At 37.5% G+C, this 16,506-nt stretch overlaps 1 protein-coding gene across 3 annotated transcripts in view; it reads left to right on the forward strand.

The window, feature by feature from the left end:
• The window catches only part of WDPCP (WD repeat containing planar cell polarity effector), a 375,521-nt gene extending 362,005 nt beyond the window's left edge, over positions 1 to 13,516 (forward strand). For 2 of the 3 annotated variants that reach the window (XM_072635424.1, XM_072635425.1), the window contains exons 18-19: positions 3,018 to 3,046; positions 11,479 to 13,516. In XM_072635424.1, coding sequence (XP_072491525.1) covers positions 3,018 to 3,046; positions 11,479 to 11,529 — 80 coding nt within the window. In that variant the 3' untranslated portion in view covers positions 11,530 to 13,516. Of the gene's footprint in view, positions 1 to 3,017; positions 3,047 to 9,648; positions 10,635 to 11,478 lie in introns of those variants that run through there. The other variant, XM_072635427.1, reaches the window with a different exon arrangement.
• The last annotated feature ends 2,990 nt before the right edge of the window (positions 13,517 to 16,506 follow it).

A 16,506-nucleotide genomic window follows, 5' to 3' on the forward strand; every position in this document is an offset into this window, starting at 1 on the left:
TATAGCCAAAATATAGAACTTAGAGGAAAATAGATATCATGAAGGAGATTTCCATTCAAAGGAGTAAAACTAAATTAACTCTGAATTGTTCCATGGATATCAGTAGGACTTGGCAGCTGATTAGATGAGGGGTAGCAAATCAAAGAATGCAAGTTTGACACATAAAGAAAGTAGGGAAGAGGCTCAGACTTGGAGTGAAAGTTCATAATTCAGTTTTAGACGCATTGAACATGTGATATAAGCAGGATGTTCAGGCAGAGATATGCAGTGGGCAGGAATTAACATGAGTCTAGAGAGACCAAAGACAAGTGAGAGTCATCTCGTAAGCCTTCAAAGCGGATACCTTTATCATACTCTGGTATTTCAAAAGAGGCCTGATTTCATCACTGTGGTAAATCCTTAATTGAGGTCACCATCTTTCCATTGTTTATGATTTGCTGTGGTTGATAAAGACTTTTTTTTTAATTCATCACCTAGTGACCACCATTGTGGTGATCAGCTTCTCTGAACTTACCCAAGTTGGTTTTTGCCAGGCCTATCCTCAAAACTTGGCTAGCTTTGTGGGAGCTTCCAGACCTTGTACTGCACAGACTACACACTGAAAATTAGTAATGAGCCCTTAATGGAGCTAAAAATAACAATAGTTAAATTTATAGAGCACTTACTATATAAATAGGCACTGTGCTAAGCACTTCACAATTATTATCTGAGTTGATATAACAGCAACTCTGGCAGGTAGGTACTGTTGTTAGCTCCATTTTTTAGATGCAAAAATTGAGGCAAGCAGAGGTTAAGTGACTTGCCCAGGGTTACATAGGTAATAAGTAAGTGTCTGGGGACATATTTGAACTCAGATCTTCCTGACTCCAGCCCCAGCACTCTTTGTACCGTGTTACCGTATAGCCACCCACATAATCTATTTTATATTGTAACTATTTATGTGTGTGTATGTGTGTGTTCTCTCCATAAGGGCTGAGATAGTATCATCTTGATCATTGTATTTCCCTTAGCACATAGTTCAGTAATTTGCATAGAATATATAACTAATAAATATTTACTGAATGAATAAATAGAAAAATGGGGCAACAGCAACATAAGTAGATAGGATAGTCGAGTTGCGGAGTTGTGATCAGGTTCGGTCAATCAACTAGCATTTATTAGGCATCTACTGTATACAATGCACTTAGATTAGAAGTCTGGATGCCAGGGAACATCATGGTATCCTTGACAATAACAGGGAAGCTAAGAAAAAGAGAGAGTTTGAAGGAAAAGATACAGTTTTGAATATTTTTAGTTTAAGATGTATAAAGGACATCCAGTTCAAGTTGTTTAATGGACAGTTGGGGATATGAAATGAGAGGTAAAGAGAGAAGTTGAGACTGAACAAGCAGATCTAAGATAATCAGTTAAACTATGGGAGCTGATTAAATTGCCATATGAAATGTTATAGAGGGAGAAGAGGAGACTCATGTGAGATGCAGTTAGTAGACATGATGTAGATGAAGATTTAGCAAAGGAGACAGAGAAGAATTAGACAGACAGATAGAAGAACAGAGGGCAGAGTCACAGATGGTGAAAAGAATATCAAGGAGGAGAGGATAATTGACAGTGTCAGACATTGCAGAAAGGTGAACAAGGCTGAAGATTGAGAAAAGGCCATTAGATCGATCGATTAAGAGATCATTAGAAACATTGGAGAAAGTGGTTTCATTTGAATGATGAAGTCAGAAGCCAGACTGTAGGGAGTTAAGAAGAGCCTGAAAAAAAATATTGGGAGCATCTATTGTTGACAGTTTTCTCAAGGAGTTTAGTCACCAAAAGGAGGGAAGATACAAGACAATCATTAGTTTTTTTGAGGATGGGGAAGACAGTCATGTTGCCAATTAACTGATTGAAACTAAAGGCATGAAAAGTCTTAGCCCTTCATATTGGCCAAAAAGAAAAAAAGTGACTGAGAAAAAATACCAGTAACTGTTGACTCACACATCTACTTTCTCATCCATAGGAAATTTTATGGGAATAATCTACATCCACATTGAAGGGATCCAAAGGGAAAAATTAAGGCTTTACAAAGAGATGTTCCACAGAAAATGACATCGTTACCATCACACAGTGTAGTGAAATACGTAGAGGAGAGAAAATCTAATTGTGCTTAATTTATGTTGACTATAAACAGCAAAATGCTGCCATGAATTAGTCTCCCATGTGGATTTCAGAATCATATGAGATTCCTTGTTTTGACATGGAGTGGTTTCAAATGTTAAAAATGTGGCTTTAAGAAACGCCAACAGTTAGTGAACATAAGCAAAATTGATCCAATTGACAGGCTCCTTTGACATGATTTCCCAATAGTTCCTAATAAAAAATTTTTTAAAACCCTATTACATTAACATTGGGCAAAAGGCCACTAGGTTGAGAAAAGTATCAATAGTAGGTAGAACCTCTATATTTGCAATTATTAATTAATGTCAGCCACAATATAGTGCGACTGGGTGGTACAATGGGTAGAACTCTGGACTTGGAGTCAGACAAGTTCAAATCTTATCTCAAACACTACTAGCTGTGTGTGCTTGCATAAGTTGGTTAATCTCTCTTAACCTTAGTTTCCTTATTTGTAAAATGCAGATTATAATAGCACCTACCATACAGGGTCTGTTAGACACTTATTTTATATTCTAAACTTCATCTTGAAGTCAAAAATATCAAGATAAGCATAATATATGGATATTTTGGTTAATGATAGATATCACCTACGCACACATGAGAATCTAAGTGGCAGAAATTCATCAAATGTCATATCTTGCTGATAAAGTTTCATCTGTTATATTGTGTCTTTGACATAACTTTCTCTAGGCTGTTCAGCATTTCAGCTTATTAAGAATGCAATTATTTTCAAGAATTGCTGTGCTTTACAATAAATGAACAGAAATTTATGCTGATAATCTATGAGTTATTTTTTCACTGAGTTCCAGTACGGTGTTTCAGAATTAAATTCCAGTGATCTCTTGTTTTTATAGGAGAACTAAGAGAAGACTACCCAGAGCAGGTAACATATTTTTCATTTAGTATTTATAAAATATTTAAGGCTTGCATAAAAAATAAAGAGCATGTTTCATATTCCATCCAGAGTACTACGTTTTAAGATTTTATGTTGAAGCCGTAGAAAGGTGAACTTGTGTACAGAAGAATATAAAAAGCAGCATCCTGGATCAGAACAATCCCTCATTTAATTTCCTATTTGGCTCTGACAGTGGTATCGAAGGTCAGTTTGTGGGAAGGCATGATTTCTTCCCATGATATCAACCCCAAAAGCTTAGCAATATTCTGTGAAACATACCTGTCTAGCTGTTCTCCCAATGATGACCCATGATTTATCTATGAGACCATCTAAACTATGTTGCAACATTTAACAGAACTAAGAGGTTTTATCCCAAAAGCTATTTTTAATTTAATCTCTCAAACTTCCTTTCTTCTTCTTCTTTCTTCTCCTTTTCTCCTCTTCCTCCTTCTTCCCTTTCTTTTTCTTTTTCTTCTCCTTCTTCTTCTTCTTCTTTTCTCCCTCTCTCTCCCCCTGACACACATACCCATCTTCCAGCTTTTCCCTAACTATCTCCAAACATGCTTGCATGTTATTTTTTTAAAGGACATAGTGAGGAATTGGAGAGACAGCTTGGTACCAGAAAGATAAGTCCAAACAAACTTTGTATGGCTGTGGATCACAGAATCTGAGAGGTTGTGTGTCCATCTCCTTCCACCTGTACAGAGAAGGCATGGCCCACTACGACATGCCTGACAAGAGGAGGCCTGTGCTACCAGTGTGAGTCCTCCTATCTCCTCCAAATTCAGGAGCACCTCCCCCTCCCAGGGAGCCCCCTACCCTCTTTGTGCAGCTCTAATTGTTAGGAAGTTTTTCTTGACATGAAGTCCAATTTGGCTTCCTTACCACTTCCCTGCTCTTGCTCTCCAGGTTAAACCCTTTAGGGAGAAACTGAACAATTCCAGCCCTTCCTCCAAATCCTTGACCACTGGTGTTCTGTTCTCCAGGCTTAACCTGCCTAGAGCTCCTTCAGCTGATCCCAATATGGCATGAGCTAAAGCCTTTCACTACTTTGGTTGCCCTTCTCTGGGCACTAAACTAATCAGTGACAGCTGATCAATGTCTTTCTTATACCTAGCGTCCAGGACTGAATACAGTACTCCAGATGAGGTCTGACCAGGGCAGAGCACAGTAGGACTATGTCTCCCCTGTTAATGAAGATGCTGATTGTATTAGCTCTTTTGGCTGCTACATTACATTGCCAACTTATCTTGAGTTGAGTTTCACTAAAACCTCCAGAGCTTTTTCAGAGCATCTGCTGTCTGTCTATCCAGGCCTTCCCTATCTTATACTTGTGAAATTGATCTTTTTAATCCAAGTGCCTCATTTATCCCTAATGAATTTCATAAAATGGTCTAGAGTCAAAAGAAACCTCAAATATCACTGAGTCTATGGCTCCTTACCTTGCTTCTGTGATGAAGAATAACAAGGCACATTCAAGTGATAGGGAAGTGTGTGTTCGTCCTTCATTGCCGAAGAAGACTATGCCACCAGAGAAGTGATGACATGACTTGCACTTGACTTTGTTTTGAGTGAGGGAAGACTGTGCAGGTCACCAACCTCACTCCTCCTCCAGAGCCATCTGAATCGAGTGACCAGATATTCATCAGGATGACTGGAGATGACCCAGGATGAGGCAGTTGGGGTTAAGTGACTTGCCCAAGGTCACACAGCTAGTGATTGGCAAGTGTCTGCGGTGAGATTTGAAGTCAGGTCCTCCTGACTCCTGAACTGGTGCTCTATCCACTGCACCACCTAGCTGCCCCTAGCAGTTCTGGTAAAGGCCTTCATCAACTGTTAGCACATCAAAATGATGTTTGTCAAAATTGAAAAATTGTTATGTTTACTCTTTACCCTGGAACTGTTGACTTTTAATACTTTTTTAATGTGCTAAAAGCTCCCGATAAGAACAACTAAATATATTATTATTTTAAAACTACAGTTTCAGCAAAGATATAACTAACTACAAATGTAACTACCACCCATACTAATACTACTTAGATAGCGGGTAAAGATATTGACCAAAGGATAGACATTGTCCATGACATCATTGCATTCCATGTATTCCAGTCAAACTTGACAGCTCTTGCCTCCTCAACCACCAACCTCCCCCAACACAGCCATAAAAATATGTATATGTGTGTGTGTGTGTGTGTGTGTGTTTTCATGCTAATCCCTATACAGGTAATCTCCTCATTCACTCTCATACCTGTTGAACTCCAGCACATTCATTAAAGCTTCCATTAAAGCTGGCAAGGATAGCTAACACAGCGGAAAAGATTCGGGATCCAAAAAAAGATCTTAGTAGTCTAGAACTAGATCAGAGTATGGATCAAATCTTATAGAAAATCATTTCTCAGGGATAAAATTAAAGTCTTAACACTTGGATTAAAAAAATCAACTTCAGAAGCAGGAGATAAGGGCCAGGTGACTAAATAAATAGCTGTTCATGAAAAGAAAGAAAAAAACTGGGTGTTAATCAACTCAATACAAGGAAGGGATCATATGCAGAATAAGAAAGAACAGTCCTATTTACTCTAGCCTGGCCAGACCACACCAGAAATATGGTTTTTCATTCTAGAAAGCACATTTTAGAAAGGACTGGATAAAAATAATAGTAAAATAAGAAATAATAAACTGAAAAACATCCAAAGAAGCCAGTATGGTATAAAGGATTTGGCAAGGCTCAACAAAGACTGCTTGACAAAGATTAGCCTCTGTGAGAAAAGACTTCACTCCTGTACGATCGTGATCTTCAAATATTTAACAGCTGGTCCTATGAAAGAGATCAGACTTGTTCTACATGACTTCAGAGTGGAACTAGGAGCAGTGGATGAAGAGGTACAGAGACAATTTCCTGATAATTGGAGCTGGCCAAGAAAGTGGAATGCTGTACTGCATCAGGTAGTGAACTCTCCATTACTCAAACCAGGGTTGGATGAAGTTGTTGAAGACATTGGAGAGATTTCTGTTCATTTATGTATGGAACTAGAGGATCTCTGAACCTCCTTCTACCTCAGAGACTGTAAAATGCTCCCTTCTACATGGGGCTTTTCCTCACTTCCCCCAGTCTACATCATCTTTCTCATGGCACAAGCTCACAGAATATCAGAAGCTGCCTAATCCAAGCCAAACTTGAACAAGAGTGTCTTCTGCATCACACCTGGCAACAGGGACTGAGTCTGGTGCCATTTAACATTTGTTTCAATGTCTAAAATAATTACTTTCATTTTGTATTCCTATTTGATGCTCACAATGTCCAGGTCTCCCTGACTTCCTTCTTGAAGAAAATATTCATCATGTATAGACATGAGGCCTCCTGTGCAGTCTAAAAGCCTCTGGCTTCCCATCTCGGATTGCTGAGCCCTGTTTTCCAATATATTTTTCACTGTCTTCACCCAAACCTACCTTTGCCCACTATGTGCATAAGGAAAACAATAGTACAATAGTTCAGTTAAGTAGATTTGGAACCAGTTGAATGAATAATTGGCCCCCAAAAGAAGTCATTAACAATTCATCTAAATATAGAAAGAGGTCTCTGGTGGATCCCCAGAGAGCTGTGCTGTTCAGCATTGGTATTAGTGATTTGAATAAGGCATGGCTCACTCATCATGGTATACTCATCACATCTGCTGATGACATGAAGCTGGGAGGGATAGGATTACAGAGTCAGGATCCAAAACAATCTGGCCAGGCCCAGCCCAATAAGGTGAAATATGACAAGGATAAAAATTTAAATCTTATACTTGGGCTTGTAAAAATCTATGTGTTACAAGGAGGAAGGAGAAGACAACTAGACAGAAGTTTGCGGGGAAAGATCCAGGGTTTTGTGGGTTTAGGTTTGGTTTTGTTTTTTAAGCAGACTGCAAGGTCGATGTAAGTCAGTAGTGTGATAGGACCTCCAGAAAAGCTTACGTGACCTGAGGCTGCAAGAAAAGAGGCATAGCTTCTAGAAATAAGAAGGTGAGAGAAAATGAGACATTTGGAGAATGATGTTCATCACTGCTCACTGAAGTTTAGGAGAGAACCTGATGGACTAGCGCAGTGATGTCAAACTCAAATAAAAACAGATGCCTGCAGCTGCCTATCAGCACTGTTACTTATTGTTCAGTCTTGTCCGACTCCTCATGACGCCATTTGGGGTTTTCTTGGCAAAGATACTGCAGTGGTTTGCCACTTCCGTCTCCAGTTCATTTTACAGATGAGGGAATGAAAGCAAATAGGAGAAGTGACTTGTCCAGTGTCATACAGCTAGTAAGTGTCTAAGGGCAGATTTGAACCAGGCCCAACACTATCCACTACACCACCTAGCTGCATATTGATTTAGAAAACCACAAATCAACATCATCTAAGGCACTTTTATTTGTTTTGTTAAACATTTCCCAATTTCACCTTAACCTGGTTTGGGCAGCTTTCTGGGTGTTTTGCATATGGGCCTTGAGTCTGGCTCTCAATGGAGGATATCCAGAGGAAGGTAATCGGGACAGCCAAGATAGCCAAAGATCAGAGATCTAGAGCTGGAGCCTCAGGTCATTTATTCTAACCTCATGGTTTTAGAAAAGAGGATTTGTGCAACAGTCTGATCAAAGGTAAGATTTAGGTCCCCGTCCTCTGACTCTGGATTCGGTGCCCCTTCTACCACACCTCCTCATGAGTGAAAGGCCTCCATTTCATGCCAGATGAGGATTGTCTGAGGGAACTGTGGAGATTTAGCCTGGAAAAGGGGGTAGGAATAGGGAGTGTAGCTGTGTCGAAAAGCTCTCCTGAGGAGGAGACATTAGACTTAGATCTGCTTGATTCGAGAGAGGGGAGAGTCAGAAGCAGTGGGTAGAAGCAGCCACTTTAGACCTGAAGGCAGGAAGAATCTTCCTAATGACCAGAACTGACCCAAAGTGGCATAGGCCATCCAGGGTGGTGGTGGTAGTGAATACCTTCTCATCAGAAGTCTGCAAGGAATACCTGGATGCCCACTTGTAATTAAGATTTTTTTTCATGTGTTCCTTGGACTGGATTGCTCCCAAGGTACCTTCCAACACTGAAATTCTGTGAATTCCTGTATAACTTCATAATTATGAGGAAAATTATGTAAACTATAAAACAATTCCTAAATATATGCAATAACTAAAATTCTCTATTAGCCATATCTATTCTTCAATGGAAAAATGTTCATAGAGCTACAAAAAAAATGGATATCTAATTTCTAATACGGCCATTAGAATGTAAACTTCTTGAAAAAGCAGGTCTTTCATCATGTTTTCGTATCCCCAGCACATAGCAGAGTGACTCTCCTATAGTAAGCACTTGGTAAATGCTGGTTAATTGAGGTAATCATTTGAAATAACAAAGGAAATTATCATCTAAAATTGTTAACAGTAGAAAGAGTATCAGGCTAAAAGGCAAAAGGTCTGAATTAGGCTAAGTATTAGTTGTTTCACTTTAGGCAAATTATTTTTAAAAACTAAGGCTTTTAAAGACTGGCTATAAAATGACAGTCGTAATACTTCTACTTATTTGACAGAGCCATCATGCCAATCAAATTGGATAATGTGTATAAAATACTTTTTAATTGTAAACGGGTATAGATAAATGTTAGCTATGAAACATTAAGTAATTCTAAGAATCAAATTAAAAGCAGACCTTGACTTGTCTGTAGAATTTGCTTACGACAGTTAGGATACACTTTTTAAAAAAATCACGAGGAAAGGTGACCTGGTATCACCCAACATTACGTAACACAATAAGGGTGTGGTTCAGAAAATGCATTAAGGTGAATGTAGAAACCAGATGAGGGATTGGGGAAAACCCTTTTGTTCCTTCTGTAAATTACTACAGGAATTAACATGCAGCCTCTTTCAATCAGAGGTGAGCACACTTTTTAGCACTTAATGAAATGAAGATCAATCTCCCTCACAGCCACAACTTCCTACTTTCTAAATAAAATCACCTACCAAAAGAGGCAAGAAAGAGAAAATGAGCGATGGCCAAAATAAATACGTGCATTCACAAATTCTTGGCTCACATATACTCAAAGACATTTCATTTTTCTTAGCATCTTTTAAAGGCAAGTTTTTTTGTCTTGAGGATACTCTCAGCGATCATTACTCGGTACTAGCACGAATGTGTCCAGCATTTGGAAAAGCATACTTACCTGCCCGATAGTGTCCAGGTGAGATGGGAGTCAGAGGAGATGTAGCTTCAAAGCCTCACTCTGCAACTCAGCCTGCTGCACCAGGCCTCAGCTTCTTAAATGAAGAGATGAGTCCAGGTGATCTCTAAAGTCCCACCTAACTCTGGCACTCTGAACTCCTACTGCTATTATCTTACTAATCTTTAGAACATCCTTGTGAGGGAAGTAAGGTCCAGCCAGAGTGCTTACACAATGGAACAGAATATTGTGAAAAGTTGGAGAATCTCCTTCTCCTGAAATCTTTAAAACTAGAATTAATCCTCATCTTACTCAAATGGTTTAGAAGAAATCCTAAAAGGGGAACGGGGTTGATGACTTTTCATCTGACTATATATTTCTATGATTCCTCTTTATTTAAAAATAGGATCCAGAGAAGAATCCATGTGACTGATAGCAAGAGAGTGGTTAAATCATGGAATAAAAAGATGTGGAAAGTCTGGGAACCCAAAAGCAATGATTCTTAACAACCCTGGACAAATGAAGTGATCCTCAATAAAATTCAACAAAGCAGTGATAATAGAGTTAAAACTTAACAGAATCTACATCTTCTCATGTGACTGCTGTAAGATCATGCAAAGCACACTCTAACATAGCAGTTCACGGGTCAAGAGATAGAGTTGATGCTTTGGAAAAATGTACTTCCAGTGATTTTTGTGGGTTATTGGGGTTTTTGGTCTTTCTTTCTTTCTTTCTTTTTTATTAAACCGAAAGCTACCCAAACCCCACTGAACTTGCCAGCACACACACAAGCCCCAGGCAGTATTAAATTACTCATTCTTCTTGTTACTTGTTTTTCCAGGGATTTTTTTTATTCTGTGTATAAATGGTATATACACGCACCTACATTCATTTCCCTTACTTTTCATGCCTACATTTTCTTTGGGGTGTGGCTGTTTGCATGTAGTTCAAAGGCAATGACTTTCTGGAAATCACTTAGAAGTCAAGAGATAACTTAGGAAATACCTCAAATTAGAGGTGACTAGTTTACAAAGTTTAATTAAATTCAGATTAACCTACAATTTAAGAGAAATATCAATGTTCTTAATTCCTGTGCCATGCGTGCCACCGTGTAGCCCAACCTGTGTTGCAACCATCCTTGCCTTTCACCTTTACCATTTTAACTCTTTATGGGCTGTCTCTGAACCCCAACACATGTAGCAAGGTAGTTTGCTTTCTTAAATAACACGGCCACCTTCACTCTCCATTGAGCTGGTGTCCTGTCTCTGTCAGTGTCTCATTCAATAGCGTCTTACATTTCTGTCCAGTCAGTGAGTCTGACTCTTCTTCACAGGATAGGGAAATGGAAAAAAAGGGGAATGAAGAAAGAAGTTTGTCATAAACCAGCAGGAAATCAGAGGCCGGGGAGTCGGGGCGGAGGGGGGGGGGGGTGGGGGGGGTGGGAGTGTCTCTCTTTGTAGCTCCTTATAGGTCTTATGTCCAAAATGTTGTCAAGTACTTTACATCAATACTTTCAAACCTACTTTTGTGATACTGAAAATCGTAATACTTCAAGGGGTATAGTAACATTCTCAGTTAAAAATTAACTTTGATTGGATACAATTTGTGAAATAATTCACTAAAATTAAGGATAAGACACTTTCAAAAGCAAGTGTTTTGTTTCAGTAGGTATTTTTCACCTTTTCCTTGTGGCAGATTTCTCTATATCATAGATTTTAAAATTTCAACTTAAAATTGGTCTTTTCTAACTTTGACTTTCCTGTATTTCATAAGATAAGCATATTCTACCTTCTTTCTCTGATTTTAATAATTCAAATTAAATTCAATAGATATTGATAAAACATCTGTTCTTTCTAAGTCACTATTGTAGACCCTGTGGAATATACAACATAAAGTAGGTCTATTTCGTGCTCTCACAGAGTTGCCCATCCAGTGGAGAAAGGGAAAGTCAGGGATATGTATGTATGTGTGTGAATGTATATGTAGATATGTAAATAGACATGTAAATAATGTAATATGATACAGAATATGAAAAGGGATGGATAATACAAAGTACTCTGGTTCACAGAAGGGAGGGGACAGTGAATTAAAATTTTCCCAATAAGATTGATCTTTCAGTTATAAATAATTTAAAATACTTTTTCCTCACTATATTTTAAATTATTAGCTACTATAAAATCAATAATCAGCTTATTCCATCTTCCAGAGTATAATTTTTTCTCTCTTTTTGTTTCAGGAAATTGGAGATGGTGGTTCTCTGAGAATGGTTCACTTTGGTTTGGTCTAACAAAAAAGAAAAATAACCTTTCACTTGATGTCTATATTTCTTAATGTACCCAAATGAGAACACACCTGGCATATATACACAATTCCAGTTTCCAGTAGTTTTCCCCCCATAACAATCACCAGCCATCACCCCTAAACTCTCCTCACAGTATTCTCATCAAATGACTATTCACTTCTAGGTTAGCTGCTACTTCTAAACCCCGTGGATCCTGTACCTATAATGTGTGTGTGTGAAAAGCATCACACAGATGGAAAAGCTAGAGAGAGTACATACTTAAGGTCATTATTGAGTTTTAAGTTGTCCACACTGAATGTTGGTCTAGTGACCCAAAGAATCCATTCAAATCTCATATGGGGTAAAGGAAAGGTAAAACAGCAAATAAATTTATTTTAACACATTATGCTGTTCATCGACTGTGTGGTGTAGGCTCATGTTGCATTATCTACATAAAATCTGACAGGTGACAAATTCTTTTCCTAGGTGACCACTGCCTCACGCATCCCTCAGTAGTACAGGTCAAAATTGATCCACATTTTCAAAGAACCACGTATTGGCAGGAGTGAGGATATAAATTATTTGCTTTGAGATTTTGATTATATGGTGAATGCCTTGTTTTACAACATGTTGGGAGAATGAGGACATCAATTAGTCAAACCTGATTGACTGAGAGTTAACTCCTGATTAAAGCTCTTGTTCAGCCACAGCCCAGAGAGATGCCCAAGGGGCCAGTTTATCACTAAGGTGAGAGGAGTCCTGCAAACTAAACAGCATCTATCTGCTCTTGGTATAAATATGCCTGCGGCTTCTCCTTCAGCAATCAACCCCCTCTCCAAATGTCTTAGTAGGGGTGACCTCCTCTTGGCTCTTCTCCAATTGCTCTTAGAGATACTCAGGTCCTGAATAGCTTTCATGTTGATTCTAGTTAGCTCTAACTGGAATGCCAGTTACTAGAATGAAATATTGAGAGCATATCTGAAATACTAGATCTAAAGTTTTCTTCTTGGTAAAGTGCCAGATAATACATTTCTCTTCAGTCACTTCCAGAAATGTGTTTTTATGCGTCCTCCTCAATTTTTGCTTTAAGTCTCAACATTTAAAGAAAAGAAACTACACAGTATCACAATATTTTTTGCATAATGTTTTACTCCAAAGACATTTCACTGAAGAAATGCTACATATACTGTTCTTCATGTGTTCATTTTTAGAAACTCTTCATTTGGATGCAGATATTACTTGCTCCTTTAAGAGTCTAAAATTCATTCTTTTGCAGTTTCAGTGGAGTAGATCTTGACTTCAAATACCTTCATGAAAAAGCTGACTTTCAAAAGCAGGAGTATTTCTCCAAGAATGCTCTCCATTTTTGTAATCTAGAAATATAATCTCAGTTGAATAACCACTATTTTCCCCTTTTAAAAAAGACGTAGAGCCTCTTTAACATCATTCCATTGGAAATCCAGATTTAATCTTGTACTTCTAACTGCTAATGTAAAATGAACGGCAATGGTGGTAATCACTTCATTCAATACTGTACTTCTGTTCTGAATTATTCAAAGAAAAGAAAACATTTATTTTCTTATTCTCCCACTATTATTAGAAATATGTATACACATATATGTATGTATGTGTATGTAATTTTTTATCTTGTAGGTAAAGAATTTGTATTGAAAACCAAATTACTGTATTCTAACAATGTAATCTTGTGTTTGCCAGTGAAATTATTTTCACAGAATGGTATATTTAAAGTATTTCCTTTAAAGATCTTACTGATGAAAAAGAATATGCCTCTATATTTTAATCAGTCATTTATTCACAATTGAGAGGGTTTCTGACACTCCTATTTTGTGAAATATTTTATTAAATATAAACAGTATATCATTCCTTGCTTGTCAAAAGGTAATACACATACAGTGCTTTTAAGACAAGAGACAAAAAGATGTTTCTCTTCACTCAGCAAGTTAACATTAATAAAGTAAGATCAAACCAAGCATTTAACAGTAATATTTCCTTCATCTATCTTATGTGTACAATAGATGTCATTTTCATGAATCCTTGTGACAATCTGAGGAAAGTAAGTGTTTATGAAAGATAGATTTGTATTTAATTTGGAATTTCAATACAGCAATCAGTCAAGAAACATCCCATTTGTTCTGCCCAAAACAATGAAATGTATTACTTAGCTTATGGAGACCTTTTGCTGAACTGAAGCCATATTTCTGTCAGTTCAAGTGATGGCCTATATGAGGGATTAATCTGACACCAGACAGGGAGCCCTAATCCTTCAGTATATCATAATCTATTTACTTTGCATACTAAGAGGATTTCAGTTAAAATGTATGGGAAGTAATGCTAGCAATGTACATTAAAAGAGGAGCAGTTTCCCCCAAATCTCACATTTTTTAATAAAATACTTTCTGAGCATTCATAGATTTTCAATAAGTATTCAGTCTCTGGTCATGTACTTTTCTTTATAGATACACAGTTGAATCACTACCATATTTTTGTGGTGCTTTCTTTTTTATTTGTAAATGTCACAAAATAATAGATCTTAAATACGAGGATTTATTTGCTGAGGCTTTTATTAACAAGCAAACGTTTTCAGTGAGTGAATTTTTATGGCATTTCTCTTAATTTTTAAGAGAAAAAACTATAACTAAGCCATTGTGCAACGCGCACACACACAAATTTAAGAGTATGCTATCTCATAATTCCTAAAACTATTTATGGCAAAGAGAGCATCTGCAAAGTAATAATTATTCCTTATCTTAACTTATGAATCCTTCACATATTAGAAAAATAGTATGATTAATCATTTATACATATATATAACTTACAATGTATATAATTTGAGTTTAGCTTTTCACTTCAGCTTATTTTAGCAGATTCCAAATTGTTAGAATTCAAAAAATTTGTTGTAATGAAAATAAATGAAGAATGCCTGCTGTGCAGACTATGCCTGCTATGCACTTGGATGGTCAAAACTTTGGGCTACTATTCTGTTAAGTTATTCAAGATGTCCTAAAAGTCCTAGTGCAGTTTTAAGCTTTTATAACTTCAGAAGCATACATGCTACAGTCTTATGATAACGTGATTTGAAAGTTTAATTATTTAAATTTATGTTCATTTATTTGTGAATTTTGAATAATAAATTTTAATTTTAACAAGACAAAGTACGTTGTCATTATATTCTATGTGCAACAGTTTTTGGATGACACTTTCGCAGACTAGTGGATCAGGAGAACTTCACTCACCTAATCTGTCTCCTTTAAACTTTTTTCTTATGGGGGTCACATCAAATTGGTTGTGTAGTCATCAAAACCTCATTCCCTGTATTAGCTATGCTATGATTACAAATACTACACTTTCCAACACCAAATAGCAGCTAATGAAAGTTTTTACAAGGTTTGAAAAGCAACCAGATTGAGGTATAATACAAGATGGCAGGTTATGTTGAATTTTAACAAGAAACATAACTAGTTTAAAATGTAAGTAATTAACCTTTCAAATATTGTTTTTGTAAATTTGTATCACTTATACTTCTGAAGTCATTAAAACTTAGAACTTCACTAAGACTTTTGGGACAGTGTGTATCTTAGATAGATATTATGGATGGACAATTAGATGACCCAGAATTGAAGAAGATTGGTTGCAATGGGGAAATGTTGCGGTACTTTCAGTGATTCCCAAATTATTTCCTTACACAAAGGCCCATTTTTTCCATCACCAAAATTCTTCATATGATGACATATAGGGGTAAATCATGAAATATAGCCATCTCTAAGGGGCATAGTAGATGTAATGAGATTGCAACATGTTACCAATGATGATTTGAGCATAAAAAGTGGCAGAAAATTATATTTTACATTAAAGACAAAATGAGAAAAGGAAGTGGGCTATTGTGTAGGGAAAGTCCGATTATAATAGTTGTATCAGAGGTTATCACCTGATACAAAGATAATACTTCGGGGCTTTCTCGTGTCTCCAGCATGTTGTCCCCACTCAGATGGGAGATGGGAAATTTAGTATCTGACAGTACACTAAATATAGCCATTAGCACCCCCAATTTCCTCTGTAAGTATTTAGGTTCATAAACCTTCAAAACATAGAACAAATCTATTTAAATTATAACGAATATAGAAACAACTTACATCTAAAGCTATGGTCAAAAAAAACCTCAACTGCATAAAGATTTCCCCAGGAAACTATGCAGTCCCTATGACTTGCAATAATTCCCTGGGTGTGTTTGGGGGCATAGAGGTGCAGGAAGGTGGAGACTGGGATTTGGTCTTTCCCCATCAGTTTCCCTTCTCCACCAACGACTCTCTTCCAGTCTCTTCCCCTCATGTAGATCACCATTGTCACTGTCCTCCATTGCAGACAGATACATGGTGCCTTCTTGTTGCTGTCACTGTTGCCCACCCCTAATATCACTTTGTTTCCCTGCCCTTCTCTGCTTGGCCCTTTTCTCCCAGCTTATGGTGGTTGCACTCTTGCGGAGTTCTAGTTCTTCAGCACTTTGTCTGCAGGGTTATTGCATTGACATTTAGGTGACTTTTCTTTTGCCTCAGAGCCAGAGTGCCTCTGACCTGTCCTTTCACACCGTTTCATCTTCCACACCAAGGGCCTCTGAGGATGACTGCAGTAACACGTCATTTTTGAATTCCTCAGCAAGGCTCTGTTTCCCATTACAGGTCAGTTGACAGGAAGTTAATAGTTCTTTACCTTCTCTCAGTAGTTGAACAATATACCTCCCTCTTGCTCACATCAGCTCTTGCCACTGAGTTTTGAGGGGTCCAGGGAGGTACTCTGACTCTAAATTTGTCATTTGATCTTTCAAGGTAGCTGCTTCTTTTAAAAAAAATATTTTATTATATACTTACCAACTTTGACAATCATGGACATTTCTCATGCAGGGGCAGCTAGGTGGTGCAATGGATAGAGCACCAGTGCAGGAGTCAGGAGGACCTGACTTCAAATCTC

The sequence above is a fragment of the Notamacropus eugenii genome, chromosome 1 (genome assembly GCF_028372415.1).
Source record: "Notamacropus eugenii isolate mMacEug1 chromosome 1, mMacEug1.pri_v2, whole genome shotgun sequence".
Lineage (NCBI taxonomy): Eukaryota > Metazoa > Chordata > Mammalia > Diprotodontia > Macropodidae > Notamacropus > Notamacropus eugenii.